This window comes from Bos indicus x Bos taurus, chromosome 21 (genome assembly GCF_003369695.1).
Source record: "Bos indicus x Bos taurus breed Angus x Brahman F1 hybrid chromosome 21, Bos_hybrid_MaternalHap_v2.0, whole genome shotgun sequence".
Classification (NCBI taxonomy): domain Eukaryota; kingdom Metazoa; phylum Chordata; class Mammalia; order Artiodactyla; family Bovidae; genus Bos; species Bos indicus x Bos taurus.
Window position 1 is genome coordinate 64,913,949 of NC_040096.1, and position 27,775 is coordinate 64,941,723.

Genomic DNA, 27,775 nt, shown 5'->3' on the forward strand with positions numbered 1-27,775 from the left:
GGCGCCTCAGGAGACAGGAGAATGAGCCTGCAGAGAGGTGGGGAGTCTGGGGGGGCTTGGGTCTCTGCCCAGCGCGGGCCAGGTGGCTGTCGCTCGCTGGCCAGGAATTCCATCAGCACCACTGAGCAGGTGCTGGGTCCGTGGTTCCTGGCGCTGCTGGGGTCTCGGGTTCCATCCTCTCCGGAGGCCCAGGAGATTGCCTGTAGAGGCCGCCTGGAAACCTAGCCCCTCCCTGTGTCCCCAGTGGCTGGGTGGGTGTCTTGGGGCCCCATGCATGTTAACGGGTCGCTGGAGGACGACTCTTCTCAGGAGGAGGCATATCAGCGCTACCTCGGCTCGTCCGCCCACCTTGGCGGGGCAACCAGAAGTACAGTACCTGGGACAGGAGCCGTGAGGCCTGCCCTGCCCTGCCCTGCCCAGCCAGACTCGGAGTGGAGTCACAGCCGAGTGCTTGCCCCCCCATGGGGACTCTTCATTACAAGGTGCTGCGGCCTGCTGGTACATAGACGTTCAAGAGGAGGGAGAGGATCTCACAGCCCCAGGATGGTCTCTGTAAACATCCTGTTCTTTGCAATTGTAGCAACCGAGAGCGGGGTGATCCTCGGTCCCATCCTTCTCGCCTACAGAATCCTGGAAGGCCAGAGGCTTAACTAGTCAGCACTGCACTCTGGCAGGAAGCTGGGTCTCCTGGCTCCAGGTTTGCTCTGGAGGGGATTGTACAATCTGAAACGGTCCAGAGAGGCCAGCTGGGAATGGGGAGGGGCTGGAAAACAGGAGTGGAGCCAAGGGGGGCTGCAGGGGGAGCAGAGGATGGTCTGTCCACCATCCAGACCAGTGTCTGGTCCTGACCAGGATTGCCGGGAGCAGCGCTCGCTGGGAGAGGGGACCCGGGGCCGCCTCTGGGGCTTCTCCTCCCTCGATCTCTTCAGGGTCTGCACACCTGAGAGCCTGGGGTCCAGATCTGCCTGCTAGGTCAAGAAGACTGGTTTGCACACACCTCGCCCAAGTACTGTGTGTGCAGGGCACCTGCGCGTGGTCGGGAGGATGGCAGCAGGCAGGCCAACCCGCCGCCTCCCTCCCCGAGGACACTGGCGCTGAGAGGCTGCACAGGGCGGGCGCCTGCTGAGAAGGGCGGCCAGGGCGCCAGGCCAGAGCAGGCCCCTCCGCCCTGCCCGGCTACCACCCTGCCTCTCGGCCCACTCATGCTCCCGCCCAGACTGTTTCTCTGCTCAGCGCCTCCCACCCTCTTCAGGACGCTCTGCCCTCTCCTCCCGTCTGGTCCCCCACCCTCCTTTCCTGGGAGGTGATGGATGTCTGTGGGCGCTGAAGGCCCCATGGACGGAGGGCAGTCCTGGCGTCTTCTCCTTTCGGCTTGCTTAGGGTGGGATGCAGAACCGTGCCTGGCTCCAGGGATGAGCTGAGGTGACGTGAGTGGCACCTGGGTGTCTGGCTCAGCACCCTGGCACACAGCCTGGCGGCTGCTGCATAAACCCAAATCCTCTCTCCCCGTGTCCCACCCACCCGTGCATGCCCAGTGCCTCCGCTGCTGGTGACCACAGGCCCCCTGGTCGCGTGTTTGCCTCGTGAGAGGCGCGTCCCCAGCTTGGCCGGGGACCATTTTCTAGCCGGAGGGAGGGCTCTAGAAGGAGCCACCTGCTTGGTCTCGGTAGTTGTTGATCATAAGACAGATTGCCTGGGGCCCAATCTTTCATTTATTCAATAAATATTTGTCGAGTGTCGACCGAGTGCCAAGGACTGCAGTAAGTGCTGGGAACGAGGAGAACAGGACAGTTATGTTCCCGGAGGTGAAGTTTGACAGCTGTGCGCCCGGGTCCTGCACATGCGGGCCCGGGTCATGTCTCCGTGTCCTCGGGGACAAGGGGCCCGGGCTGTACCCCCTGCACCCTGGAGCGTGACCTCTGCCCTGCCTGTCCCCTGCCCCCTCAGCAAGGCTGGGGTGGACTGCGGGGTTGGCCCCTTTGTTCCTTCTCCTGGAAGCCTGATCCTGTGCAACCAGCTTTTCAGCCGTCTGCTCCCCCTATGCCTTTCTGCTGAACCAGGGCAGCGTCCCCGGGGGCGGTTGCACCTCACCCTGGAGTCTCAGCCACAGATGGAGGCCAGGGACGCCACACCAGGCGCTCTCACCCCACCCGCCAGCTGCCCTGCTCCCTGTGGAGGGCGGGGGTCACTCACCCTGCTCACAGGTGAGGGGCTGAGGGCCATGGCCTGCCCCAGGTCTACCTCTGATCTCAGACCTCCGGCCCCGCCCTCCCCTTCAGTCCGGCCTGCCGCAGGGCCCTCAGTCACTCACACCACTCGCCTTAGGGCCATCACCTCCCACCCCTCTGGGGCCTCCACTCCCCTTGTGGATGCTTCTCAGGTGGGCTGGTGGCCTGAGACTGGCCAACCTCCCCCGCCCCTCTGGCTCTGTTTCTCTTCCGTGTTCCCGCACCTCGTGACCCCAAGGGTGATAGGACCTCCTTTCGGGTCAGCAGCTTGTAGGAATGGGCGTCTGACGCGCCTTCACCTGAAGCTGGAACACGGACCTCGGGCCGAAGTCTGCTGCTTCCCTCTGTGTCCTCAGGACTCAGGCCAAGCCAGCCCCTCTCTGTGTGCAGACGGGGGCTCCCTCAGCTGCAGCCGCCACCGCCTTGGCTCATCAGGGTGTGAGCCCTGCTGCCGTGGGCGGGACCCACAGGACGCCAGAAACAGGCCCCTGCCTCTCCCGACGCTGGGTCCCTGGCCCCCGTCACATTTTCCTCTCACGTGTCTGTAGTGCGAGTCAGGCTCTTGATTATGACTTTGCAAAACTTGTTTGAAGTGAGAGAGAAGGGCGAGGGCCATCTGGAGCTCCCAGACTTGGCCAGCTCCCTGAGCCCCGTGGCCTGGGGCAGGTCCCCCCACCCCTCAGAGCCGCCAGCACCCACTCCCGGAGGGGCGGTGAGCCTGGGCCCCGCACCTCGGTCAGCCTCCTCTCTGAGCAGGCACGGCTGTGGGGAGCCCTGTGTTCCTGCGGCTCATCTCTTGGTTGGTCTTACTTTCATCTGAGAAGCTCAGCCCTGTTCCTTCCCTTGGGCTTTTCTCCTCTGGGCTTGGCGAGCACTCGTTCCCCCAGACCTTCCCAACTCAGTTCAGTAAAGCACGCCAAGCACCTGACGTGAGCCGGCCTTGAGCGCCAAGTGAGAAGCGCGGGCCCTGCCCTCAGGAAGCTCAGGGTCTCGGAGGGAGAGGAGACCCGCCGTCCGGTCAGGGTGGTATCAGTTAGAAAGCAGTGTTGTAAGACAGGCCCTTGGTATCAAGCGGTGGGGGGCAGGCGGATCTCAGCGGGCTTCCTGGAGGAGGCAGCTGCGGAGCTGGGCCTTGAAGACTTGGCAGTGAGGGAGGTGTCCGGGGGTGATGAGGGGCCCCCAGAGTCGGGGAGGGGGCGCACAGCAGGTGGTGGCCTTAGTGAGCAGGTACCACAGGCCTACTGGGGGCAGGGGCCGCTCTCCAGGAGAAGTGGCCGTGGGGATGGGCTTGAACTGGACCCCGTAAGGGTCAGGCTTGTGTCTTCCAGTGTTGGTGTGGAAGATGAATGTGGAGAAAGGGAAGAGGGTAGAGGCTGAGGGCCCCTCGGTTGACAGTGGCAAGGGTCCGGGAGAGATGCTGAGGCAGCCGCGCGGGGAGGGAGAAGCGGGTGGGCCCCGTTGGGATCTGAGGAGGCGGGCTGGCGGGGGAGTGTCCCCACCTGGATCCCAGAGGCAGGGGCACAGCTGGCCCAAGACGGCTCCGGGGCAGGGGAGGCTCACCCGGGCCTCCACCTTGGCTTCTAATCACACCACCAGGAAATGACACAGGACACTGGACAGACGGGAGTGGTGACAGCTGCCCAGCACTCCCACCCTGAGATGCCAAAGCAGGAAGCACTGTGGACAGGCTCTGCCCGAATGTCCCAAGGGCCCTAGCCCTTCTGGAGGGCAGCGCCTCCTCCCCATCCTCGTGCCTCTGCCACGGGGCACATGGCCAGCAAGTGGAATGGACCCGCAGGACGGAGACGCGCCCCATGTGACCCTGGACAGACCCCTTGCCCTGAGACGGAGGGCCTGCACGTCCTAACGCGAAGGACCCTCGCAGCTCAAAACCGACCTACGTGTCCTGCGGTCAAGAGGAACGAAGGCCTTACACAACCAGAGTCATCGCTCCCTGCTCCGTAGTGTCGAAAGGCCCAGCCGTGTCACCATGAGAGCCGCGGGGCTCCGCTCAGCCCGCCCTACCAGAGGAGGACCGGGCCGGCCGGCTGAGGGCATCAGGAGGCAGGCCAGGCCAGCAGGCAGGGCGAGGGGTGCACGCCCCGAACGTCCACAGCAGCTCGCTGCCAGCTAGGATCCTGGCGTGGCGCGGCCGGCCCCAGCCAGGCAGGGGCTCCAGAGCACGGGCTCAGCCCCAGGAGAGGGAAGATCCAGGCCCGGGAGCTGAGGCCGGAACTCTGCAGGAGTCCGGGTTTCAGGCCTGATCCCCAAACACCGGGCTGAGTGGGCAGTACTGCCCGCCACGTGGACGCCAGGCAGAGCCCGGGTGCTGTCCGAGGGCTGCACCCCTCACCCAGGGCTCTTCCGGCCAGGCTGCCCCCTGCACGCCTCATCCTTCAGGCCAGTCTCAGTAGACACACACTCCAGCTGAATTTAAGAAAGGAAGTGGCATTTCTCGGGTAGTCTGGGCCAGGCTCTGCTGCTGACAGCTGTGTCACTTAACCTTTTCTGGGCCATTCCCACACCTGTTACAAGTCTTCCTGGGACCTGTCTGCTGGGATTGTGAGAATTAAAGTAAATGTAAATTAAATTAAGAAAAGTGTCTTTGACGCCATGGTAAAGCACTGTTCTTATATTCTGGCTCTGGTTTCCTGAGAACAAGGAGGGGAGGAGCCCTCAGGCCTGGGCCTCATGGAATAGGAGAGAAAAAGACCTCCCTTCTACCGTAGATTTTTTTTTTAATTGGGATTTTTTTTATTGATCTTTAAAAATTCTCCCAACACCTATACTGAACATATTGACAAACCAGTTTTTAAAAGGAGCAGAATTATTGTGTGTTGAATAGATGGAGCAGGAAAAGGGTGTTTAAAGACAGAGAGAGAAAACTAGCGTTTCTCTCATTTCTCCCGTGTGCCACCAGGTACATACGTGTATGTGGTCACCTCTGTTGGAGAAGGAAATGGCAACCCACTCCAGTGTGCTTGCCTGGAGAATCCCAGGGACGGGGGAGCCTGGTGGGCTTCCACCTGTGGGGTTGCACAGAGTCGGACACGACTGAAGCGACTTAGCAGCAGCAGCAGTCACCTCTGTAAAGAGCCCGCAGGCGTCTTCTCTCTTGCCCAATTGGGTGCAGCCGTGGGTGCCCAGCAAGGCAGGGTCTCCCAGGGAGGAATGTTCCTGTAGTGCTGGGCGGGCCTCCTGCCATCAGGCAGCTGGCCCACTGCCCTCCACCTGGACCCTCCTCTTTCGCAGCCAAAGCATCCACACAGGAACCAGGAAGTGGTAGACAAGGCTCACAGAAAACTTGACCGCAGCCCACGGCAGGGCCTATGGCTGGGCATTGCCGAGTATGGAAGCAGGCTTCCAGCACAGAATGGGCTGTCAAGTGTAGGAACACAGAACAAGCTTCCGCCCGTGTCATCACCCCTAGAAGTGGAAATGAGGCCTTCGTGGGCGTGGGTAGGTTGGGTTGGGACCTCCTTGTTGGAAGGAACCCGCTCCCTTGGGAGGTCAGGCCTCCGTCGCCAGGAGGGCGGCCTGGAGGCACCAGGGGCTCCGGTGCGGGGCAGCAGGTGACCTGTTTCAGCTTGGAGATTCTGTTACCCTGTGTCCTGCCGTGCCCCGCTCCAGGGCACACACGGCTAACCTCCCAGCTGCTTGGCGCACCCTGCGGGACGGGCCTTCTGCCCATCGTGGATTTTGTCTTGCTCTTGAGCGTTGCTGGCCCCTCACCCTAGGTTGGAGATGACGCCCCTTGCCCAGCTCAGCCGCGAGGCGTGAGGCCAGCTTGCCTTGGTCCCTCCCTCGCCGCCCTGACTGCCTGCGGTTCCCCGGTGACACCTGAGGTGACACCTGAGCCGGCCAAGAGAATGAACAATCGGTTTTTCTCAGATTGGAGCCAAAGCCTGATTTTCTTGTAAATGAAACACAGAAGCAGTCCCTGTCTGAACACTAGGCACGCGCGGCAGCCCTTGCCGGGGCCCTGCCTTCAGGGTCAAGGGCAAGAACGTGGCCCGGAAGGCTCCACGGCTGCTCGCTCATCCTCTGCGGCCCCCGTCACCTGCCCTCACCACACCTCCGGGCTCCTGGGTGCAGGCAGGAGGGCATCCCGCCGTGGGGAGGGGTACGGGCTGAAATCCCCACCCTGACTCTTCCTGCTGGAATGTCGCACCCCTGCTCACAAGTCGGAATAAAATGGACCCACTGGGTTGGCAATTCCAAGTTAGAACGGCTTCGTGGGAAGTGGGGGGACTGTAGCTCGAGGTTAGGGGATTGAGGGCAGGGTGGCAGCTGAAGAAGTGGCAGCCACAGGCGCCATTCAAGGGGAAGGAGAGAGGGATCACCATGAGAAGGGATGAGCTTGAACCCTGTAAGTGGCTCCACACGAAGACCCACAAGAAAAGGGACAGAGGGCTGATGAGAGGATGGGGTGGGCCGGGGCGTCGCGAGGCTGAGAGCCAGCATGAAACCGTCTCCTGGGGGACCGGGGGCAGAGGCGGGGCAGCCCCCAGGGGTCCTCTCCCCCGTTAACCCACAGGCCTTTGTGCTTCTCTTCCCTGCAGGCCCCTCCAGCCAGCGTCAGGTGCAGAATGGCCCCTCTCCCGACGAGATGGACGTCCAGAGAAGGTAAGTCCCCCGGCAGAGCCGGCGTGGAGGGCACACCCGGGCGGGGGCGGGAGCACAGGCCTGGCCAGAGAGGAGGGGGAGGCGTTCGTCGCCACTTGGCCAGCGACAACGTGAGCGTGTGGTTCCACAGCGGGGCACCGCTGACTCCGAAGCCTCACCGTCAGCCTGGCAGAGTCCCGGCCCATCCGCTTACTAAACACCCTCCCAGGTGTGTTAGGTCATCGTCCAGGGACCCGCACGTGACCCGCCAGGCCAGTCTGACTGAGCCCGTCTTAGGCCCCGTCTCGTGTCTGTCTGGAGGCCTTGTGAGCCCTGGTCTCTTGTCGGAGGCCTTGGTGGGTGCCCCGCACGGCCCCCCCAGTAGGGGTTAAAGCAGACAGAGGCCACAAGGGCGCTCTGGGCTGCAGCCGCCCTTGGGTGGCCAGGCCGGGCTGTGTCCTTATCCTCATGGGGCCAGCCTGTGGAGGAGGCTGCTCCCATGGGGTAGGGTGACCCACTCCCCGCCCCTCCAGGGCGCGTCTTGAGTGTCTCGGTCAGCACTGTTGTCCTGAAGTTTCAGGAGACCTCACGGTGGCTGAGGAGCCGCCGCCTCCCCAGTCCCTGTGCCAGAGAGCAGGGCCAGGCTGTTAGCCCACCCTGCTGGGCAGGGGCTCTGCATCTCTGAGGGCCTGGCATCCCGGCTCTGTGGAGCCGTGCTGGGAGGCAGGCTTGGGCCATATCCTCTCCGGGGGAGCAGAAGAGGACCTGACTGCCAGCCTGTGGCCAGGCTCAGGCAGAGCCTGAGGTCAGGGCTGGGAGTCTCTCCCCTGGCTGAGGCTCTCAGGTTCCTCACCTGGAGCCTGTCCCCTGCCCTGAGTGCCTTCGGCCCCCATGGTGGACTTTGTGACCCTGGGCCTCAGTCTCCTGTTGGGAGGTGGCAGTGTTAGCAAGGGAAAAAACGGGTGTATGCTTCCTAGACGTGGGTCACAGAGGCTTCTGTTTGTTCATTCCTAGCTTCTTAGAAGAATGCTATGTAGCTAACTAGGGCTTTTGCACACTTTGTCTCATTTTAACGCTCACATTAGCCCTCGGGTTATCGTTACCCGTGCTGTTTCTCACATGAGCCACTGAAGGTAGGAGAAGAGAAAGGAAGCAGAAGTTAGGAGCAGAACCAGGACTGGCCCCGGCTCAGCCCTCTGCCAGCTCCCAGGCCGTCCTTGAGAGGGACGGGGGTCCCATACAGACCCTGCAGTTAGGCTCTCAGAGCTGGAGAATCTCCACCGCCAAGTCCAGCGTCCAGGGCCACCGGCTGCAGAGGGCGGTTCACTTTTGTCTGCAGTCGGTGTCCCCAGGCCGAGTAACCCCTGGAGATCAGAACCGCAGGCATCAGACTCCAGAGCAGGGACCTGCTGGTCGGGACGGAGGGAGGCTGGGAGAGGTTGCGTGTTGCCCACGAGGGATGCAGTGAGCCCAGCACAGAGCCATCCTGTCTTCTCACTGCCAGCAGCCTGTGTCCACAGAAGACCAATTCCTCTCGTGGAGGGCTTCTGGGCACGTGGGTCCTGCTGGAGAGGCTGGAGTTGGGGGTGATATTTCGGCAGTTTGAATGGAGAAGCTTAATGCAGATGCTGCTGGGAGCTTTTCAAACATCTTTAGTGTCAGAAGGGCCTTTTCCGGGATTTTTTAGATATCAAGCACAGTCCTTCCAAGAACCCATGACATGTGTTCTTATTTATGGAGAGGCATCTAGGCCCAGGAAAGGGAGAAAGCTCCCCCGTGACTCCCAGAGTGGGGACCAGAAAGCGCTCTGCTGCTCAGTGGCCGCACAGCGAGCCCTGCGTGTTGCTTCTCCTTCCTCCAAGGTGCACGCACTGGCAGCCCCGTGTGCCTAGTCCCCACTAAGCACACCCGCAGCAGCCAGCCCCATGCCGGCGCGCTGGGAACTGGTGTTGCAGAGGCACGGCCGCAGCCTCTCTCTCTGCGGGCGCCCTCCCGCCTCCTGCCCAGGAGCAGAGTAGCCCTCAGAGCAGCCCTGGGCCCCACGCCCCAAGACGGGCCTTCAGCGTTGGCAGTTGAAGCCTCACTGCCACCCACAGTCCCCGTGACTCCTGAGCCCCTCCCGCACTGGCGTTGCAGCCCCAGGTTCTGTGCACGTGCTCGTGGGCCCGTGTCTTCACTCAGCCAGCCTTGAAGAGCAGCCCAGGGCCCCTCCTGCGAGGAGCCAGGAGGTTGTCCCTGCCGAGGTCACTCGGCACGGCCACACAGCCTCCCATGGGCTTAGGGAGCTAAGCCAGGTGCAGTGGGCGTGAGTGGCCCTGAGGTCGTGTCTGCTGAGGCCTCCAGACACCAGGCAAGCTCATCCAGCCTGGGGGAAGCTTGGTCACTCGGCCAGATGGTCACTTCAGCCTCGTGAGGGGCTCCCTGCCAAGGTGTCAGTGTCCACGGGCTGCCGGTGCTGCCCTGGGTGGAGATCTGGACCGGTCACAGCTCAGCCTGTGTAAGCAGGGACTGCAGGCCTGGCAGCCGGAGCCCAGGGTGGGATGAGGTGGGCTCGCTGCCGAGCCCCGGGGCACCGGGAAGCCTGACTCTGCAGCCCAGGCTCTGACACGGACTTGTTCTCTGCTGTGGTTGCTTCTCAGACAAGTGATGGAGCAGCAGCACCAACAGCGCCAGGAGTCTCTCGAGAGAAGAGCCTCGGCCACAGGTGAGAGCATCCTGCCCCTGCCAGGGCCGTCCCTTCCCTCCGCCTGGGACATGCTGGGCAGTCGGCGGCCCACTGCTGAGCGCACAGGCCCCAGAGGGCGCCCCAGAGGGCACCAGCCTCACTCCATGTTTCTGACTCGGAACTGACCCTGTTGCTGTGTCAGCTCTTCCCCTTCACGCTGGCCTACCCGGCTCCCTGCCCGGCCTCCAGGCACGCAGGCCCGGTCCCTGCAGGCCCACCACCCTGTGAGCACCCCTCCTGCAGCTCGTTTTCTCGGGGCCGCCGCCTCCCTCACACCCGTGCCCCTTCACCAGACTTCACTCCTGTCCCGGCGTGGTTGTCCTTCCCTAAGGAAGGTTTCCGTGGCTTTTGGCCAGCTGGAGCCCCTCCCCACAGGTCAGGGTAGCACTGTGTGCCTGCTCTTGTGGCACCTGTCACCCTCCGCAGTGACAGATGTGCAGTCGTCCGTGTGATTGGCTCACTGCTCCCCACCAGGCCGTGAGCTCTGAGAGCATGCAGCCCGCGGCCACTGGTCCCCAGCGCCCTGCGCAGGGCCCGGCAGGCAGCAGAGACTCAGGTGGTGGACGAGGGGCAGGGACGGGACTGCACAGCCCACGGCGCCGCTCCTGGACATGTGCCCCTGTCGGCCCTGCAGCCGTCCCCCGAGGCCAAGGGGGCCAGTCCCCATTGCATCTCGGGGGCTAATAGCTGCCAGTGCCTGGGAGGGTGCTGAGTACCGAGAAGGAGCAGAGGAGGAAAAAGAGATACCATTTGGGCACCAGAGGGCTTCCTCCCCTGGAAGACCACCGCTGAGCAGCAGGAAGTCGGTGGAGCTCGGGGGTGCAAAGCCAACATGTGCCATTGGGTTCAGCCAGGCCCCAGGTGTTGGGGGGCTGGGGCAGCAGCAGGCGCCTCCTGAGGGGCTTCTCATGCGACACTGGGTCGAGCCAGGCCCCAGGTGTCGGGGGCACTGGGGCAGCAGCAGGCGCCTCCTGAGGGGCTTCTTGGAAGAGGTGACCCTGAGCTGTTCCTCATCCGCAGAAGAGCTCCCCAGGAGGCTCCATCTGGGCCTGGGCACTCACTGAGCCCACTGCTGTGTTTTAGGACCCAGCCTCCCGCCGGGGCACCCCTCCTCTGCAGCCAGCGCCCCCCTCTCGTGTAGCGGCCCTCCACCCCCACCCCCACCCCCTGTCCCACCGCCACCCACAGGGGCCACCCCCCCGCCCCCACCCCCACTGCCGGCCGGAGGAGCCCAGGGCACCAGCCACGACGAGAGCTCCGTGTCTGGCCTGGCCGCCGCCCTGGCTGGAGCCAAGCTGAGACGGGTCCAGCGGGTGAGCATCGTGGGCCCCAGGGGGTGGGTGGAGGAGGACGAGGCTGGGGGGCCCTTCCTGCCGGGGGGAGCAGCACCGCCTTCCCCAACCAGACGGCGCCTCCTGCCGCCTCAGTCCCAGTTCCCTGGTTCCCAAGAGAATTGGGGTGGCACGGGGTGAGGCAGGAGCTGCCGCCCTCCTAGATGAGGAAACCGAGGGTCGGGCTTGTGAATGACTTGTCCAGAGCATGCAGGTCACCAGCTGCAGCTTGGACTCAGGCCCTGGGTCTCCTGAGTTTACATTCGTCAGCTTCCTCAGGCTCAGCTGGTCCTCCCAAGCCTTCCCCAGTGTCCTGGCAGGAGGAGCTTCTGGAAGAAGGCCGTGTGTGTGTTTGTGGGCTAAAGGGCACCTCTGATACAGAGTTGTGCCCCCTTGCCCCTCAGGTCATACCGGCCTCGTCAAGGCCGCTGACCGGGAGCCAGTGGACCTGGGGCGTATCTGCGAACAGTGACCTCCAGTCGACGGCGCCCCCTGGATTGTCTCCAGGGGGTGGGACTGGGGAGATGGGACCAGAGAGCCTGGCCTGGCCCCTTCCAGCTCTGCCGTCACACCCAGACCCTTTTCCCTTAAGTCACCGGCCTGAAGCACTGTCTCCCCTTAGCCAGAAGATGCGTCTGGAGGCTCCAGTCCCAGCGGGCCCTCGAAGTCTGATGCCAACCGGGCCAGCAGTGGGGGTGGCGGTGGAGGCCTCATGGAAGAGATGAACAAGCTGCTGGCCAAGAGGTGAGTGTGTCGACTGACCAGCTCACCGCTTGTCAGGGGCTCCTGCGCCCAGGGCCTGGTCCAGGGCTGCGGGAGGTGGACAGCACCACCCTGCCCACCAGCAGCCACTGGCCCGGCTTCAGCCGAGCAGGGGGGACAGCACCACCCTCCCCACCAGCAGCCACTGGCCCCGGGCTTCAGCCGAGCAGGGGGACTGTCACTCAGGCTTTCCCTTCTCCGGGGTCAGTCTGAGACATCGAGCCAAAAGGAGTCCACTCAAGTCTAAAGCCTTCCTCATTTCAGTCTAACAAGTGTTTGTCTCAGAGTATCTGCCATGTCCCAGCCTCGTCCTGAGCAGAGAAAAATTTGAAGGTAATTTCAGAGATAAATTCTTAGGGAAAAAGAAAACGATTCCTCCTGGGGAATGGGTAATGACAGGGCCTGTCCTGTGAGGGGGTTACAGGGACCCCGGGAGGAGTGCCCGGGTGGCCCAGGGAGGAGCAGCAGCGCCCCCGCCCCTGGCCGGCTCTGGGGCCCAGGCCTCCACTCCCGTCTGCACTTGGTTGGTCCCCAGCTGGATCCCAAGCAGGCGGAACGATAGTCAGCTCCCTCTGGGGGCGTCACAGAGCGCGGGCTGTGCTTGTGGACGTGGGGTAGCAGCAGGCGTACGCTGACGGGGCCCCGTGCCTGGCTCACCCAGGCACCGCAGGACTGGGGAGCAAGTCTCGTCATGCAGGCAGGTTGGATTCCGTTCCAGGGGAGCCTCACGTTAAAAATAGTTTTTCTTTAAAAACGATATATGCACAGTCACCCCAAGTGCAACACCAGTGCACTTGGCCTTGATGGTTTAGACCAAACAGAGAGGAACTTTCTGAGAACAGGAAAAGGCCAGTGTGCCAGGAGCCAGGGAGACGCCAGATGGCTGGTGGCAGAGCCGGGCCCGCAGTGAACACACACCCCACACGACCGGCAAGGAGCTGTCATGCTGCCCCATGCAGCCCCGCTCAGCGCTGGGTGTCGAGTGGAGCCAATGAGGAGATGCCCTTGTGGGCTGTTTCTTTGAATGAAGGCCCTGGCAGAATTGCTGCCTCCTCCCTCCAAGGGCTGTCCCACACCCTTTCCCAGGCGGGGGCATCTTGCCCACAGGTGGTCGGCACAGGAAATCTCCACGGGACTGGAGGGGCCTGGTCTGCTGTGTTTTCTTGGAAGACAACCTGGCTCTGAGCAGGCACAGTGTCACGGGCACAGTGGCAGGCCAGGGAGGAGCCGGGGTGCTTGCACCCAGCATTGGAAATAAAGACCAGACAGCCAGCCCAGAAACAAATGCAGAGGCAGGACTGAGCAGGCACGCTGTAGGGAGGAAGATGTCGGGGACGATTCCTGGCTTTCTGGGAGGACCCGTCCTTCCCGGGATAAGCCGATGAAGAAGGGGCCCCCATGTGACTGCGGAGGCTGCAGCATGGGCTGGTCCCTCAACAGGGACAGCCCGCTGGTGGCCGTCACCCATCAGGCCAGTTTCCCCTTTGATGGGCAGCTCACTGTGAGCCCTTGAGCACTGTGTTCTGGCAGCTTCGGAGAGGCTGCTGCGTGTGGAATGAGAATTAGCCAGATGTCGGTGCCCAGTGTGGCCAGCAGAGAGCAGGTAGTTTTCAGGGTGTCTGAGCAGGGGCTCATCCCTGGGGGGTGCTGTCCTCACCAGAGGCGTCTGTCAGAGCCTTTCCTTCCTGAGCAGCTCTTTGCGGCGTCTGGGTTGGCAGGGTGTGGCTGCTGAGCTCCGAGGCAAGGGACTTCAGAGAGATAGGCAGGCTTCCTCCTCCCACAGGTGGCCCGCAGATGGGATGTCTGCAGAGTGACCTGTGGAGTTGGGGGCTCTCTCACCTCTCGCGGTCAGGCCTGGGTGTTCTGGGGCCATAGCTGTCACCCAGCTCTTCTGACCGGGACGGGGTGTGGACCAACCTTCTGCCCCTCAGGTGCTGTAGACAGAGATGCAAGTGTCCCCACACCCCCTGCCAGACCAGTTTGGCATCCAGGGTCCTGGGACCAGCACAGAAGGCCTGGACACTCACTCAGGCATCACCCCAGATAGCTGCCTGGACAAGTTACCTCCTTCACATGAAACGGGTTAGACCCCAGCAAGGGGCCTCTGAGGACCAAGCTGTGTCCGCACAGAAGAGGTGTCCAGTCAGTGTGGAAACCTCTGGGGCTGATGGTGTGTTTTCTCCCTTCTGTGTTAGGAGAAAAGCAGCCTCCCAGACAGACAAGCCGGCGGACAAGAAGGAAGACGAAAGCCAAACAGTAAGTGCGCCCACCCCCGGCCTGCCCAGCTTCCCGTGCCACGTGGGCACACCAGGCCCCACGGTGCCCAGGGTTGGACAGTCACGTCATGGATCCTTTACTGGGCGATTATAGGAGGGCGGGGGACTCCTGTCCATCCCCCTGCACCACGGAGCAGGTCGGCACTCACTGAGCGTCTGGCAGCCTCGTGGGGGAGGCAGGTGGGAGGCAGAGAAGCAGGATCCAGCCAGGAGTGTCATGACAAGGGGGCCTGGAGCCTGGGAAGCTCAGACACACGGACAAGTCTCCTCCTCGACAGACTCGGGTACAGTCACGGTAGGGGGTGTCTGCTTCAAGACCAGGGCTGTTCCTATTTGTTTCTACTCCTAAAAGACGTCACTCGAGTCCATCGATTCCAGCAAAGCCTCGGATGAGCTTGGCAAAGGACCCCGAGCCTCAGGCGCTTGTCCGGACAGATCAGGATCCTGGAGTCCCATCTGTCCACCCAGAACTCCACATGCCTGCCTCCACCTAGCGCGGCTAAGGCTTTTGTCCTGTGTGCTAAGCTTTCCCTGTACAAGCAGGTTCCTGCTGAAACCACTAGGTTTCGACCTTGACCGCAGACAGCATACAGGTCGCATCTCAGTGGCAGGGGGAGACAAAAGAAACATGGCCACCCAGTGCCAGGGCATGCTCACTGCCGTGCCACTGGACGAGGCTCGCCAGGCGAGGCCCAGGGCTCCAGCCCTGCCAGCGGCCTTCCCACCTCCTCACCCCCAACTTAGGCACACGCAGCCCCCTCGGCCCCCACAGCCGACTCCTCCCCAGTCTGCGTATCTTTGCATTAGCATTGTTCCCTGAGAAATGGTCTCCCAGACCCCAGACTAGGTAAGGCTCCCTGCAGCTTGGTCCCTGGGCGCCTCTCCCCGCTGTGCTTCTGCTCCACTCTCAGCACACATATTTATCTCGTTTACTCGCGCCTTGCTGCCAGATTGTGAGCCCTGCGAGGACCACGCGTGCATATTCCACTGTCCGCGTGCCTTGCACCAAGTATGGAGTCCATCCAGCTGACTCCGCTTGAATGTCTCCAAGTGCAGAGGCCTGTGTGGCCAGGAGCTCAGGGGTAGTCACAGGCCTCCAAAGACTGGTGGATTCCAGCCAGCACCGCCAGCCCCAGCTCCCTGGGCTCTAGGAAGAAAAGGAGTGGAAGTGCTCAGTCGTATCCGACTCTTTGCAACCCCATGGACTGTAGCCCACCAGGTTCCTCTGTCCGTGGGATTCTCCAGGCAGGAATAGTGGAGTGAGTTGCCATTCCCTTCTCCAGGAGATCTTCCCAAGCCAGGAACCGAACCTAGGTCTCTGGCATTGTAGGTAGATCCTTCACTGTCTGAGCCACTAGGAAAAGAGTAGGTTTCAAATCCCAGGGTTCCAGGAGAAATCTTTGACCCCAAGGGTAGAGTTTTCCTCCTCTGACTCCCCTTTCTCTGTAGGCCTCCAGGCTGCTGCTTTGGTCGCGTGTGGTCGGGAGGCCCCGCCCACATGGGAGCAGCCTCTTCCAGGGCCGGGACAGTCCCACACCCAGAGCGAGTGCCATGTGGCCAGGGACACCGGCAGCTGGCTTTTCTTGTTTCTTTTTTTTTTGGCTGTACTACACATGGATCTTAGTTCCCCAACCAGGGACCGAACCTGGGCCCTCAGCAGTGAAAGCAGTCAGTCTTTACCACTGGACCTCCAGGGGAGTCCCTGGCTTTTTCGTTTCTATACTTTTCAGTGTTTTCCAGATCTTCACTGAAGGTGTCCAAGGTTTCAAGAAGGAAATGTGGAGCCCTCCACGTTTGGGAGAACCCCACACCCCCGAATGTGGAGTCAGGTGGCTTGGGCAGGGCTACTGCCCCTTGCTGGCTGCGGGGCTACTGCCCCTTGCTGGCTGCGGGGCTCTGAGAATGTGTCCCAGCCATGAAGAGCACAGGCTGCGAGGCGGCAGGGGCCGGGGGGCCTCTTCCCGGCTTGCAACTGAGGCCAAACTTTCCTTTATATAGGGAGCAGTCTTATTAGTTACTTTTGAAATAATAGGATAATGTTAAAATTTTTTTCTGATTTATTGTCCAGTTACTGTAATTTCACCCATAATGTCTCCCACTCTGGCATGTTTCCTTTGGGTCCTGGTCCCCAGGCACATGTGTTGATTTCCATAATTTCATTAACTCCACTCTCTCACAGCGAGAGGCCTGGGAGATCTTCCTAGGGTCTTCCTGGGGGTCTTCCTCTGGAGACCCACAGCCTAGCACATTCTTTTGCCCCTGAATCAGCGACTCCGAGAATTCTCTTCATGCACCCCACAAATACGGGGGTTCCTGATGGTCGCGAGGTCAGTGCTCAGTGTGGAGGCCAGGGGTGAGTAGTCGTCCTGACTCGTCCGCTGTGTCTCCCTGCAGCCTTCTTCCCCAACTGCTGTGCGGTGGACCACCTCCCTGCACCACCTGGGGTTTTCACTAGTGAAGCACAATGATTGTCTCACTGTAGAAGTAACACTCGTTCACTGGATAATTTGGAAAACTGCGGTCTCCTAGATGACCTGGCCTGAAGGTCCCCACCCAGCCGGCCTTCCTAACCAGATCGACAGCAGAGCCTTTCTCTTCCGTTTCAGGAAGAGCCCAGCAACTCTCCATCTCCAGGGACCCGAGCAGCCAGCCAGCAGCTCCCCAACTCGTCAGGTAAGGGGCCCCACCCTGCCTGCACCAGGTGTGGGGTCTTAGAGTGGGAGGGGCTCTCACAGAAAGACAATCTGACCCCCATGGCCTCCCCCATGGGCGGATGAGCAGAGAGGCTGTGCTGGCGGGGCGCCCTGCCATCTTGCACGGAAGCCCCTCCGGCCCCCGTCAGCAGCCGCCTGTAGTCGGATCCTGAGCACGTGCAGGACACTCTGGGGGAGAGAGCGCCCTGTCCAGCTGTTTCCCCAGCGGGTCTGCCCACACCTAGGAGGGGTGGGGGAGATGGGCCCGGAGGCTCAGCTTCCTGGCCTTGGGCCCTGCTCTGAAGAGGAGCATGTAAATGCCGCAGTCGTGCTCCTTGCAAAACACCAGGGAGCCTTGCTCACTGAGCAGTCAGCCAGATGAGGCCTGCAAAGCAGACGCCGCGAACCTATCCTGGTGCAAGCTCTGGAGCGGTGTGGTCAGAAGAGCGCCTTCAGGCTCTGTGGTGGAGAGAGGCCGCTGCATTTGGCCCCTCAGTCATTCAACAAACGTCTCAGGGTCTGCTCTGAGCCAGGCCTGTGCTCCCGAGCGTGTGGTGGGGGTGGGGGGACAGAGAGAAAATAGGCCGCCCCACCCCAGCCAGTGGCGAGAGGCTCATGCCCGCTGTTGGCAGCTCGCTGGGGCACGGCTCTGCGGCCACCTGGGCCTCACGTCCTGCCCCTCTGCTGGCTCATCGGCCTCCCTGTGAGGCTGGGTTCCGTGGCCTCTCCTCAGGCAGTGCCACAATTCTTGGTGAGTGTCACATCCCAGTAGAGGGACTGTGAGTTCGCAGTTAGAAGCTCAGTGCGTGTAAGCGGTACGCCCAGGGCCACGTGCCGAAGCTCGGGTGTGGTCCTGCTCCCAGGTCCGCCCTGCAGGCTCAGTGAAGGTGTGCCCGTGGCCTCCAGGCTCAGCTCAGAGTGGCTGGCCCCTGCTGCCCCAGGGAACTTTCCCTTCTGCCTCTCTGCTCATCCTGCCAAGTCAGGGAACTCATTCACTTCAGTGGACCTCTTGTAGTAAAGTGAAATGCAATTAAAGAGCACTTGAAAAAGGAAAGACAAATCAACTTCCAAGGCCAGGTTGGGAAAGAGCTAGCAGCAGTGTGTGGGGAAAGCCACGGAGCCCAGGGACAGCGGGGACACTGGCTCCCAAAGGCAGGCGTGGGCTGCGCTGAGAGTGCAGGCAAGGGGCTTCCTGTACCCGCCCGGCCCACTGCTGGGGGCAGGCTGCTTCTGGAGGTCCTGGTTCAGAGCTTCCCTGCCCAGCCGGCGCACATTCCAAGGAAAGCCCTAGCCATGGGGAGAGGACTTGAAACCAGGTCAACCGAGTCGTGGGAGCAGGGGCTCCCATCCTGAGTTGGGGAGACGCAGGTGCCAGGCCTGCGAGGGCCACCTGGGCCACGGGAGCCGGGGCGGGGCCATCTGCCTAGGATGCTGCGGGGCGTGGGGCCACGGGCGCACTCCCAGCCCTGAGGTGCTTCGTCCGTGCCGTGCACCGACAGAGGCCAGCCGGAAGCCCTGGGAGCGGAGCGGCTCAGCGGAGAAGCCCGTGTCCTCCTCGCTGTCCAGGTGAGCCGCCCCAGAAGCCCGCACTGCCCCTGGGGTGGAGGCCCAGGCAGGCCTCGGCGCCAACTCACCTCTGCTTCATTCTGCCCACTGCATAGAACCCCATCTGTGGCCAAGAGCCCCGAAGCTAAGAGCCCCCTGCAGTCGCAGCCTCACTCTAGGTACCGAACCTCCTGTCTCTGGGACCTCCTCTGTCCCCTCCCGTGACTAACACCCCAGCCCCTGCCTCGTTGTGGTCTAACAGCTGTCTCTGGGAGAGGGCGGGCTGTGCGTCGTGAGGGACAGGGCAGACCAGCTCCTCCTCACCCTCGTCGGTGGGGGGCTGTGGAGGTGCAGTCCCAGCTCTGGGCTCACCAGCCGGGACGCCCAGCTAGCCAGGGGGCGTCTGCAGCCTCCTCCGCTCACTCCACCCCCTGTGGAGGTCTGCTCACCCACCGCAGGGCGGTCAAGCATGGATGGCAGCCGCATGCAGCAAGTCCCCCTCACCAGCCCTCGCTGCGCCCCGCGGCCTGCTGTCCCGGGGCTGGCCCCGCACCGCCCTCCTCTGCTTCCTCTGCATCTTTCCAGGGAGATACTGGCCACGTTTCCCAAATCAAAAGCTGACATGATAACGGGATGGGTTGTTTGCAACAGAGGTCGCTCAAAAAAACCTCAGGCAATCAGATCGTAACCACGGGCCGAGTGTCGCCTGAATGTGCAGGCTTCTAGAGCCCGCACTAAGGGGTGTCTCCAACGTCCGTCACAAATAGGAGGGAACAGCCCAGAGCAGGTGGCGCTTGGTCCTGGTCTGGCCGAGTCAGCCAAGAGACAGCTCTGGCCAGCCCTGCGGGAGTGGTGAAGACAGACACAGGTGCTCAGGGAGGGCCGTCCCAGTGTCGGCCAGGGCTCATGTGGGGCCCGAGTCAGCCAGCTTCTCGGCCAGGCCTGAGGTCCCTGCCTGCACGGAACTTGTCTCCGTGTGCAAAGACCCATAGACAAGACAACCATGCGTTCCCACAGGTGCTCGGAGGAAGACACTGAGGGTCCCGTGGTCGGCAGTGCCAGGCACAGAGGGGCTTCAGCGAGGGGGCTTCTCAGAGGCAGTGTTTGAGCAGACACAGATGAGGGGACCCCGCCCTGCAGAGAGTATGGGGGCAGACTTGCAAGCTGAAAGAGCGGTGAATGCTAAGGCCCCAAGCCTGCCACCAGCCTGGCGAGTTCAGAGAACAGAAAGCAGAGCAGCATGGCTGACAAGCATAGGGCGTGGGGAGGGCGGAGGAAGGCACACTGAGGGGGAAAGCCTGGGTTTGTCCACGTACAGGCTGCGTTCTGTGCGCCCTGGGCCAGGGCGCCATGATGCAGTGCCTCTCTGGCCCGCTCGCCTGGCTGGAGGCAGGAGGTGAACCCATCAGGCGGGAGCCAGAGCAGGGCCCGGGAGGTGAGGCGGGCAGGGCCAGCCTGCAGCCCTTGGCGGAGGTGGCTGCTTCCTGCTGGTGGAGCAAGAACAGGCTGCCAAGTTTCGAGCAGCCAGGCATCCCTTTCAGGGCGAGAACACTGTCCAACGCGTTCCCACTGGGATAGCAAGTTCTGCAGCTCCAAGCCAGAGCGCTTCCTAGACTCACAGATGGTGCCCTGGGGGCAGCCGCTGTAGGGCCCGCAGAGATGTTGGGGTCACTGTCGGGGTGGTGGGGGGCTGTTCAGAGGGGAGGACCAAGGCCCAGAGAGGTGACGTGGTTTGTCCAGGTGCCCTGGAAAATTGCTCTTGAAACAAGGACTTGAACCTACATCAGGGAAGGGGACCTCTTTCCCTACCAGGATCCAAAATTACATACTCAGTCAGGACCACATTTGGCCTCTTTACTGAATTCATCCAGAAACGTGCAGGAGCACCTTGTTTTTTTATTTTTTAATCCAGGTATGTGCACTGGACCACTAAAATTTTATTTACATGGCATTCAGTGGTTTTTTAATCCAGCTTTCCTGAGATATAATTGACATCTAACGTTGTGTGAGTTCAAGGTACACAGCACGATGACTTCATGTGTTAGATGCTGTAAATGATTACCGCGGGCAGGCAGGTTAAAATGTCCGTGACCTCGCACAGTCATACCTCTGTGTATGCGGTGAGAACTTGCAGACCTTGCTGCGCTCCTCCCAAGTCCGCAACACAGCACCGCCAGCCGCAGCCACCGTGCCATCCGTTCACCCCCACGGCCTGTCTGCCTCGTTACTGCAGCTGTGCGCCCCTCGACTGCCTCACCCCTGGCAGCCACCAGGCCAGTCTCTGTTTCCATGAGTTTGGCTTTTCGAGATTTTTTTATTTTGTATTGAAGTATAGCCGATGAACAAGAAACGTTGTGAGAGTTTCAGCTGCACAGTGAAGGGACTCAGCCATACCTACGCTTGTGTCCCTTCTCCCCAGACTCCCCTCTCACCCAGGCTGCCAGTGCCCTGAGCAGAGCTCCCCGTGCTCTCCCCAGACTCCCCTCTCACCCAGGCTGCCAGTGCCCTGAGCAGAGCTCCCCGTGCTCTCCCTCAGACTCCCCTCTCATCCAGGCTGCCACATGGCCCTGAGCAGAGGTCCCTGTGCTGCACAGGAGGACCCTGTTGTTCACCCATTTTAAATACGGGCTTTTCTGGATTTTACGTATAAGTGAGATCATGCAGCATTTGTCTCTCTCTGGCTTGCTTACTCAGCGCCATGTCCATGTTGTCACAAACGGCAGGACTTCCTTCTTTCTCGTCGTGGAATACTTCATTATATAAATGTGTGTGACGTGTACCTATACATGTACACGTGTGTGCACACACACCCACGTAGATACAGATAGGACATCATCTCCATCCACTCAGCAGTCCGTGGGCGCTCAGGTGGTCTCCATGTCGTGGCAGTTGTGAACAGCGCCACAGCGGACGTGGGGTGCGGCTGTCTGCTGGGAGCAGCGAGCTCGTTCCCTTCGGCTGTGTCCCCAGAAGGGGGATCGCTGGCCCACGTGGAGGCCCCTCCACGCTGTCCTCCGTCACAGCGCACCGGCGCTTCAGCGTCCTGCTGGTTCTCCTCCGCTGCGGAGGACCCCAGCCTGACCAATCAGTACAGTGACGCCTGGTGGTCGTGCCAGTTCCCCCGGTGTGTGCCTGCCGGCTGTCACGTGTCCACTCCCCAGTCAGTGTGTGCCTGCCGGCTGTCACGTGTCCACTCCCCAGTCAGTGTGTGCCTGCCGGCTGTCATGTGTGTGTCCGCTGTCACATGTCCACTCCCCCCAGTCAGTGTGTGTCTGCCGGCTGTCGGGTCCATGATCCCTGTAGGCGGCTCTGGCCACATCATTTCCCTGACCCTGCCTCTCTCTCCACATGGGGAGAGAGATTGAATCCAGAAAGTGCTCCCTCGGCACCGTGATTCTCCTTTGAAAGGCCAGGTGAAAGCATTTGCCAAGATTTTCTTCTTTTTTTTTTAACCATGCTGTGCTGCTTGTGGGATCTTAGTTCCCCAACCAGGGATCGAACCTGGGCCCTGGCAGTGAAAACACCAAGTCCTAACCACCGAACCACCAGAGAAGCCCCTGTTGAGACTTGCCAGGGAGGATTTGTGTGCAGGAAACATTAAATTTCAAGCCAGCTAAGCTTAGTTCAGAAATGTCAGAGAAGGACAGTCCCCAGAACCAAACCCTCTGCCTGAGAAGAGCAAAACCTGATGCAGAGCCGGTTGCCAACACCAGGGCCGCTGGTTCGTGTCAGACGTAGGTTACTCTGGGCTGAGCAGTTGTCTCCTGTTTCATGCCAGCATCACTGGTTTCCCCAGGCTGTGGTCTAGCCAGGATCAGAGCCCTTACTCTGAGAACCAGCTTATCAGCATCCTTTTCCCAGGGGAGGGAGCGTGTGGCTCGGAATGCCGTCCACGCGTGGGCGCTTCCGTGTGAGCACCGTCAAGTCGGGAGACCCCAGGTCCTGATGCTTGGGTTCGGAAACATGGTCACGGTACCCAAGAGGCCCTCTCAAGGTGGAGACGGGGCGTGAGAGTCCTTCTGAAGCACCAAAGCAGCAGCATTTGAAGAGGGCGGAGCAGACCCTCAGTGGGCAAGCACTGGGGCGCCCACGTGCCTCTCGAGCTCAGCCCCCCGGTGCCCTCTCCCCAGGATGAAGCCGGCAGGGAGTGTCAACGACGTGGCCCTGGATGCCTTAGACTTGGACCGGATGAAACAGGTGGGCGGGTCTGTCTGGAGAGTCTGAAGGAGCTGGGCCGGGGGTGACAGCGGGTGAGGAGGACGGGGGCGGGGAGCCACATGCAGCCTCAATGCCCCTGCCCCGTCTTCACCAGGAAGGGGCTCTGGGCCCTCCCAGCCTGCCTCTGGGTGGGTCCGCCCTGGCTTTGCCCAAGTATTTCTGAGGCATCGCAGGATGTCCCATCCCCCCTCACACACACCCTTCCCCAGTGGGAGGGCAGCTGAGAACACAGAGGGACATGGCTCTGAAGGGAGCCCGGCCTCCCCTGCCCGTGACCATTGCCAGCTTCACCCTGAGGCCCTGCTCCCAACAGGAGATCCTCGAGGAGGTGGTCCGGGAGCTTCACAAAGTGAAGGAGGAGATCATCGACGGTGAGTGGCAGGGCGCCCCCCACCCTGACCCCCGCCACGGGGCAGCACCCAGCCAGGCTCACGCCTTGGGGAGGGCAGGGGTGCCTGTGCCCAGGGCTGCAAGCCAGGGGTCAGGAGGGCCCAGCCAGTGAGGCCATCCTGGGCCGAGAGGCTGAGGGTTTGTGTTGAGGGGTTTTGTTCTTCCTCCCCACAGCCCACACCAGCCTCCCAGTTCTCTGGTTGGGCAGACTGAGGCGGCCCAGACAGATTAAGGAACTTGTCCAAGTGTGAGCACGTGTTCACGGTCTGCACCTCCGTCTGACCCCACCCCCCAGGCTCCCTCCTGGATGAGCCAGTGGTGGGAAGGGTGCGTTCGCTAGTCCAGAGCAGCTTTGAACCATCCGTTATTTATCTTAGTATCCTGTGGATTTAGATCACTCTCTTTATTCTGCTGCTTCCGATCCCCGAGTTTGGGGCTACAGGGGGCAACTGTTGCCTTCCCAGAGGCTAGAGGGCCCCAGAAGACACAGAACTGCCTAAGGGCCTGACCAAGTCCACAGCCCACTAGGCACTGCTGGCCTGGGGAGCAGGCGTGCAGCTCCAGAGGGCAGGGCCTCGTCCCAGTGAATCACATCCATCTGTCCACTCCCCACCGGAGCCTTTGAAACAGCCGGCTCAGATCTGGAGCCAGAGGAAAAGGAAAGGTGTGGGCCAGGCTGGCTAAGCCCACAGAGCAGGGAGGCGGGGTCTGGGAGCCAGCAGACTGGGACTCCTGCCCAGGGCTGGGTGATCAGCCACGCCCTGTCCTTGATCCAACAGAGAGCGCTCAACTTCCTGTTCGTCCAGTCCCCTACCAGGCTGGGATGGGCAGATAAGGAGTTAATGAATGAAGAGGGGAGACAGCGGGAGCCAACAAAAAGAGACACAGAGGCCAACTGTTAACCCCACTTTATTGCTGGGCGCCCCTGCCTCAGGAGGCCATGGGCCAGAGGGGTCAGGGCGGGCTGGGGGCACCTTGGTCTCCACCTGCTTGTAGCGGTGGGCACAGCCCCGCGAGTGGGCAGCTGAGGGACTGAGCCCTCTCCCGTCCTGTCCCTCAGCCATCAGGCAGGAGCTGAGCGGGATCAGCACCTCGTAGGCCAGAACCCCCGATGCCGCCATGACCTGGGCCAGCTGACGGCGGGGACCCCACGGAGCCCGGCGCCCAGGCCTCCGGCACTCAGCCCGCACTGAAGCCAGGACACGCTTCGTTTAAGTCTTAACCGGTGATAAATATTAAAATGAGGAGAAAGGTTCAGTTCCTGGATTTTTTAGATCCGACCTGACAACGCCAGGCCTGCCGCCTTTTTTGTATTTTCTATCTATTTAAGTGTACGTTTCTTTGGGTTCATAGAGAAGACACCCCAAGTCACGCGCCTTGTTAGAAGGTCTCAAGTTTTCTCCTAGGTGCCCTCGGGAGCGGCGGCCGCTTCCACACGGCTCCTCCCCGCATCCCGGCGGCGAGGGTCTGTCCACACACCAAGCCGTCTGTGTCCACTTGGTAATAAACGCTTACTGTCCACACCCCGGCTCTGGCTTGTTCACTCAGCGCCAGCTCCTGGTCGCGCCTGGCTGAGGAGGCCTCTTCTTGGGGGAGGGTCTGCAGAGTGGTGCCCGGAGTAGGGGGGTCAAGGCGGGGGCCTTGGGAGTGAGGCAAGGAAGGATGGTATGTGAGCTGCCAGCTCAGGCACTTCCAGCGGGAGTCCTGGGGCTGCCCCTGGCCAGCCTCCTCCAGGGAGGTGGGCCCTGTATGGGACCCGTGCAGGAGCATCCAAGGGGCCAGGAGGGTGCACCTGCTCAAACCCCCACCCCAACCTCACAGATGGGGCCCTGTGACTCGGGCTCAGCCAGACTGGAAGGCAAGGCAAGCAGGTGTGGCCTCTGCCCTGCCCCCAGTCTCCTGCAGCCCCTGTGCCCATCAGAGGCACGTCTCAGACCATGCAGGGCTGAACCACAAAGGGTCTGGCCCTCAGCGCTGGCCACTGCTGCCCCTTCGCCCAGAGTGGCCCCAGCTAGTAGGAAAGCTTTGAAATCCTGTGACCATCCCCCGGCCTCCAGGACAGCAGTGTGCCCAGGCCCTGGCCCAGCCATACTCTGAGGGCCATGGGAGGAGCCCCCACCATCACCCCCCAGTCTGGCTCAGGACAACAGGACCACTTGCTGGCCAGGCTAGACATAGTCCATCTCAGTGCATGCTCCCAGCAACTGAGAGACAGAGGAAGCCTGCTCTGCGTGTCAGGAGGGGAGCAGCTTCAACCCACAGTTCCAAGAGGTACTCTGTGCAGCTCCTCCCACCTTCCACAGTCCAGGAATCCTGGGGCCGTGGGGAGGAGGGCTGGCAGGTGTCCACGGGGTGTTCCCAGTTGCTGAGCTGCCTCCTCCTAGGACGGTTGACAGCCCTGGGCCCACCTTCAGCTCTGGGCAGGGTCAGATAAGCGCCTGGCAACCGGGAGGGCTCAGCTGGGCTCTCGGAGCTCCCTGCCCAGCAACACTGCCCTCTAGCATCTAGCGCAGGGGTCTCCTGGGCCATCCCAGTGGTCAGACCACTCGGCCACTCCCAGCCCCACACCTGCCCCCAGGGTGGTCCTCGGCTTCTACAGCCTCACGTCTCCAAGGGGTGCTGTGTTTCTCTCACCCAAGCACCCTCCTGCTGCCTGCCTGCCTCTGGGAGACCCAGACCCCCATCCCAACACAGCCCTCCCTGGGCCAGGGGCTGCTGAGGCCTCCCCCTCATCTGTGCCATCAGCCCTTGGCTTAGCCAGGACAGGCTGTGCCCCACGTCCTGGAGACACCATCAGAGCTGCCCTTCACTTGGGCTGTCACCCCTTGGTCCGGCCACCTGTCCACCCGCCATCTCCCCGGCCCGTGGTACCTTCTCCATCTTCACATCTGAGCTGGTGAGGGTGTGGGCTCAAGCTGGAGCAGGGGTGAGGCAGACCAGGGCAGGGGGCGGGCTAAGGCAAGAGCATGGGCCGAGGGCCGCATGGACCTCTGCCCATGCCTGGGGCCAGCCAGAATGCTGCCTCAGTGTGGTCCCCACGAGGGGGCACAGGGCAGGCCCTGCTTGCAGGGAGCCAGGCCCAATCAGGGGAAGCAGGCTCTGGGGACTTGAAAACCAACGCTGGATTTAATTTAGGCCATGGGGACGCCGGAGGACTGCTCCTTAAGCGTAGAGTGCCCAGGGCAGGGTCAGGCCCAGCCCTGAAAGGGAGGGCCGGCCTGAGGTCACCGGTCCATGTACAACCCGAGCCGCCATCCGTGCCCGCTGCCACCAGTGAGCAGTGGCTCAGGGCGCGGGAACCAAATACAGCCGAACCAGTTCTGGACACTAGGCCGTGGGACGGTGACAGCCAGCCCTGCATCCAGCGGGGCACACGGGCCCCAGGGCACCGGCCGGCTGTGGGGCTCACAGGCGGTTCTCCGCCAGCTTGCACACCCGCTTCACCCGCGCAAAGGGCCCCAGGGAGTCGTCGAACACAAAATCCCAGAGCACCTTCACCCACGAGTGATGCTGGGGCAGGTGGTCGTAGTACTCGGGCGCGATCTTCCGTACCTGCAGGGGAGGGACGAGCGGGTCAGAGGCCGCGCGCGCACGCACGCAGAAACGTGCGAGCACACAGACTACATAAGCACGCGCACGCCCTGTCCGCGCGATGAGGCTTCCCATGTCCTCCAGCTGAGCCAAGCAGGAGGCCGCAGGCGCTGCCCGAAGGCGGAGGGGCCATTGGCACCAGGAGGCGCTGAGCTCCTCACACTCCCACCCCCCTGCCCCTCCCCCCCGGCCCCAAGTAGGGTGAGGAATTAAAATGCACACTCCCCTCCTTCCCGGGGGCCCACACCCCAAGTCTCCGATCCAGGAGCCCTGGGGTGGGCCGGAGTTCTGAGTCCTGCTGAACCACGGTCTGTCCCCGCGCCTCCGTGCCGGCACAAGATGCCCTCGTGAACCTGCAGACTCTCCTCTGACCTCGGCTCCCACCACGCCCTCACCCCATCACCTTCCGCTCTGGCCTCAGTACCTGTTGTTTCCCACTCCAGCTCCCTGCCCCCCTCTGCACCTGACACCCTCAGCCTGCCTCCTCCAGGAAGTGCTCCAGCCTCAGCAGCTACATCCACACCAGCATGTCCCCTGCTCGCCGACCTCGGGAAAGGCCTCCCCTTCCCCGCCCCCGCCCCCGAGGCGGCCGAGGACTCGCCAGGTGCGCAGGACCTGCTTTAGAGCCAAAGATGGGGCGGGAGGGGGGATGAGGGGGATGAGGGGACCCGAAAGGTGGGAGCTGGGAGCCTTTGACTTTGCTTGGGAGGAGTAAAGGGTCACAGCTGACACCAGATGCTCCTGTTAGCATCTTGGGTCAAGGGTCTGGCTCTGCTGCTTCCTGGGAGCAGGGAACCACCCCCCAACCTGAGCCTCTGCCTTCTCATCTATGAAATGGGCATGATGACCTTGAAATGTCACATGGGCTTGTGGTGAGGCACCCATGAGACAGTGCTCAGCAGAGCAGGACCTCGGTGCTGTGCAGGAGTCACTGGGTGGGCACGGTACGGACACCTGCACACCCAGACCAGTGCTCACACACACTCAGACACACGTGGGTGGGTGAACAGGCACACCCAGACATGCATGTACATACAGGCACACCTAACCACGTGAACACACAGGGACACACACACACACAGACTCCGCACACTCACTATTCCCAACACAGCAACCTCCAGCCTCCCTGGGCACCGCACCTCTGCTCTAACCAGCCAGCAGCAGAGCGGAAGGCCCCCCCGCCTGCCCCCTCTTGCTCCTTTAGACATTCTCCAACCCCAGGTCTCCCAGGACGCAGGCACCAGCCCAGGCTGGAGGCTTCACTCTGAGACAGCTCAGGCCAGACCCCTTGGGTCACAAAGGGCAAGGCTCTCTGTCCTCTGTGCCATGAGGGGGCCCTGGAGGGTCACAGGGCAGGGACAAGAACAAGGAGGGACAGGGTCAAAAGGCGGTTGCTTCACCCACACCAGTG

At 61.9% G+C, this 27,775-nt stretch overlaps 2 protein-coding genes across 23 annotated transcripts in view; one reads left to right on the top strand and one right to left on the bottom strand.

Moving 5' to 3' along the window:
- EVL (Enah/Vasp-like) overlaps window positions 1-24,296 on the top strand; it is a 147,230-nt gene extending 122,934 nt beyond the window's left edge. For 8 of the 17 annotated variants that reach the window (XM_027520713.1, XM_027520709.1, XM_027520707.1 and 5 more), the window contains exons 4-14: window positions 6,791-6,854; window positions 9,473-9,537; window positions 10,642-10,871; window positions 11,512-11,633; window positions 13,847-13,907; window positions 16,534-16,600; window positions 18,048-18,186; window positions 18,282-18,344; window positions 22,296-22,362; window positions 22,697-22,754; window positions 22,948-23,687. In XM_027520713.1, the coding sequence (XP_027376514.1) occupies window positions 6,791-6,854; window positions 9,473-9,537; window positions 10,642-10,871; window positions 11,512-11,633; window positions 13,847-13,907; window positions 16,534-16,600; window positions 18,048-18,186; window positions 18,282-18,344; window positions 22,296-22,362; window positions 22,697-22,754; window positions 22,948-23,024 (1,013 nt within the window). In that variant the 3' untranslated portion in view covers window positions 23,025-23,687. Of the gene's footprint in view, window positions 1-6,790; window positions 6,855-9,472; window positions 9,538-10,641; window positions 10,872-11,511; window positions 11,634-13,846; window positions 13,908-16,533; window positions 16,601-16,969; window positions 17,675-18,047; window positions 18,187-18,281; window positions 18,345-22,295; window positions 22,363-22,696; window positions 22,755-22,947; window positions 23,688-23,833 lie in introns of those variants that run through there. The other 9 variants (XM_027520708.1, XM_027520716.1, XM_027520701.1 and 6 more) reach the window with 8 other exon arrangements.
- DEGS2 (delta 4-desaturase, sphingolipid 2) overlaps window positions 23,666-27,775 on the bottom strand; it is a 79,113-nt gene continuing 75,003 nt past the window's right edge. For all 6 annotated transcript variants that reach the window (XM_027520721.1, XM_027520723.1, XM_027520722.1 and 3 more), the window contains one exon: window positions 23,666-26,325. In XM_027520721.1, coding sequence (XP_027376522.1) covers window positions 26,179-26,325 — 147 coding nt within the window. In that variant the 3' untranslated portion in view covers window positions 23,666-26,178. The remainder of the gene's footprint in view (window positions 26,326-27,775) is intronic.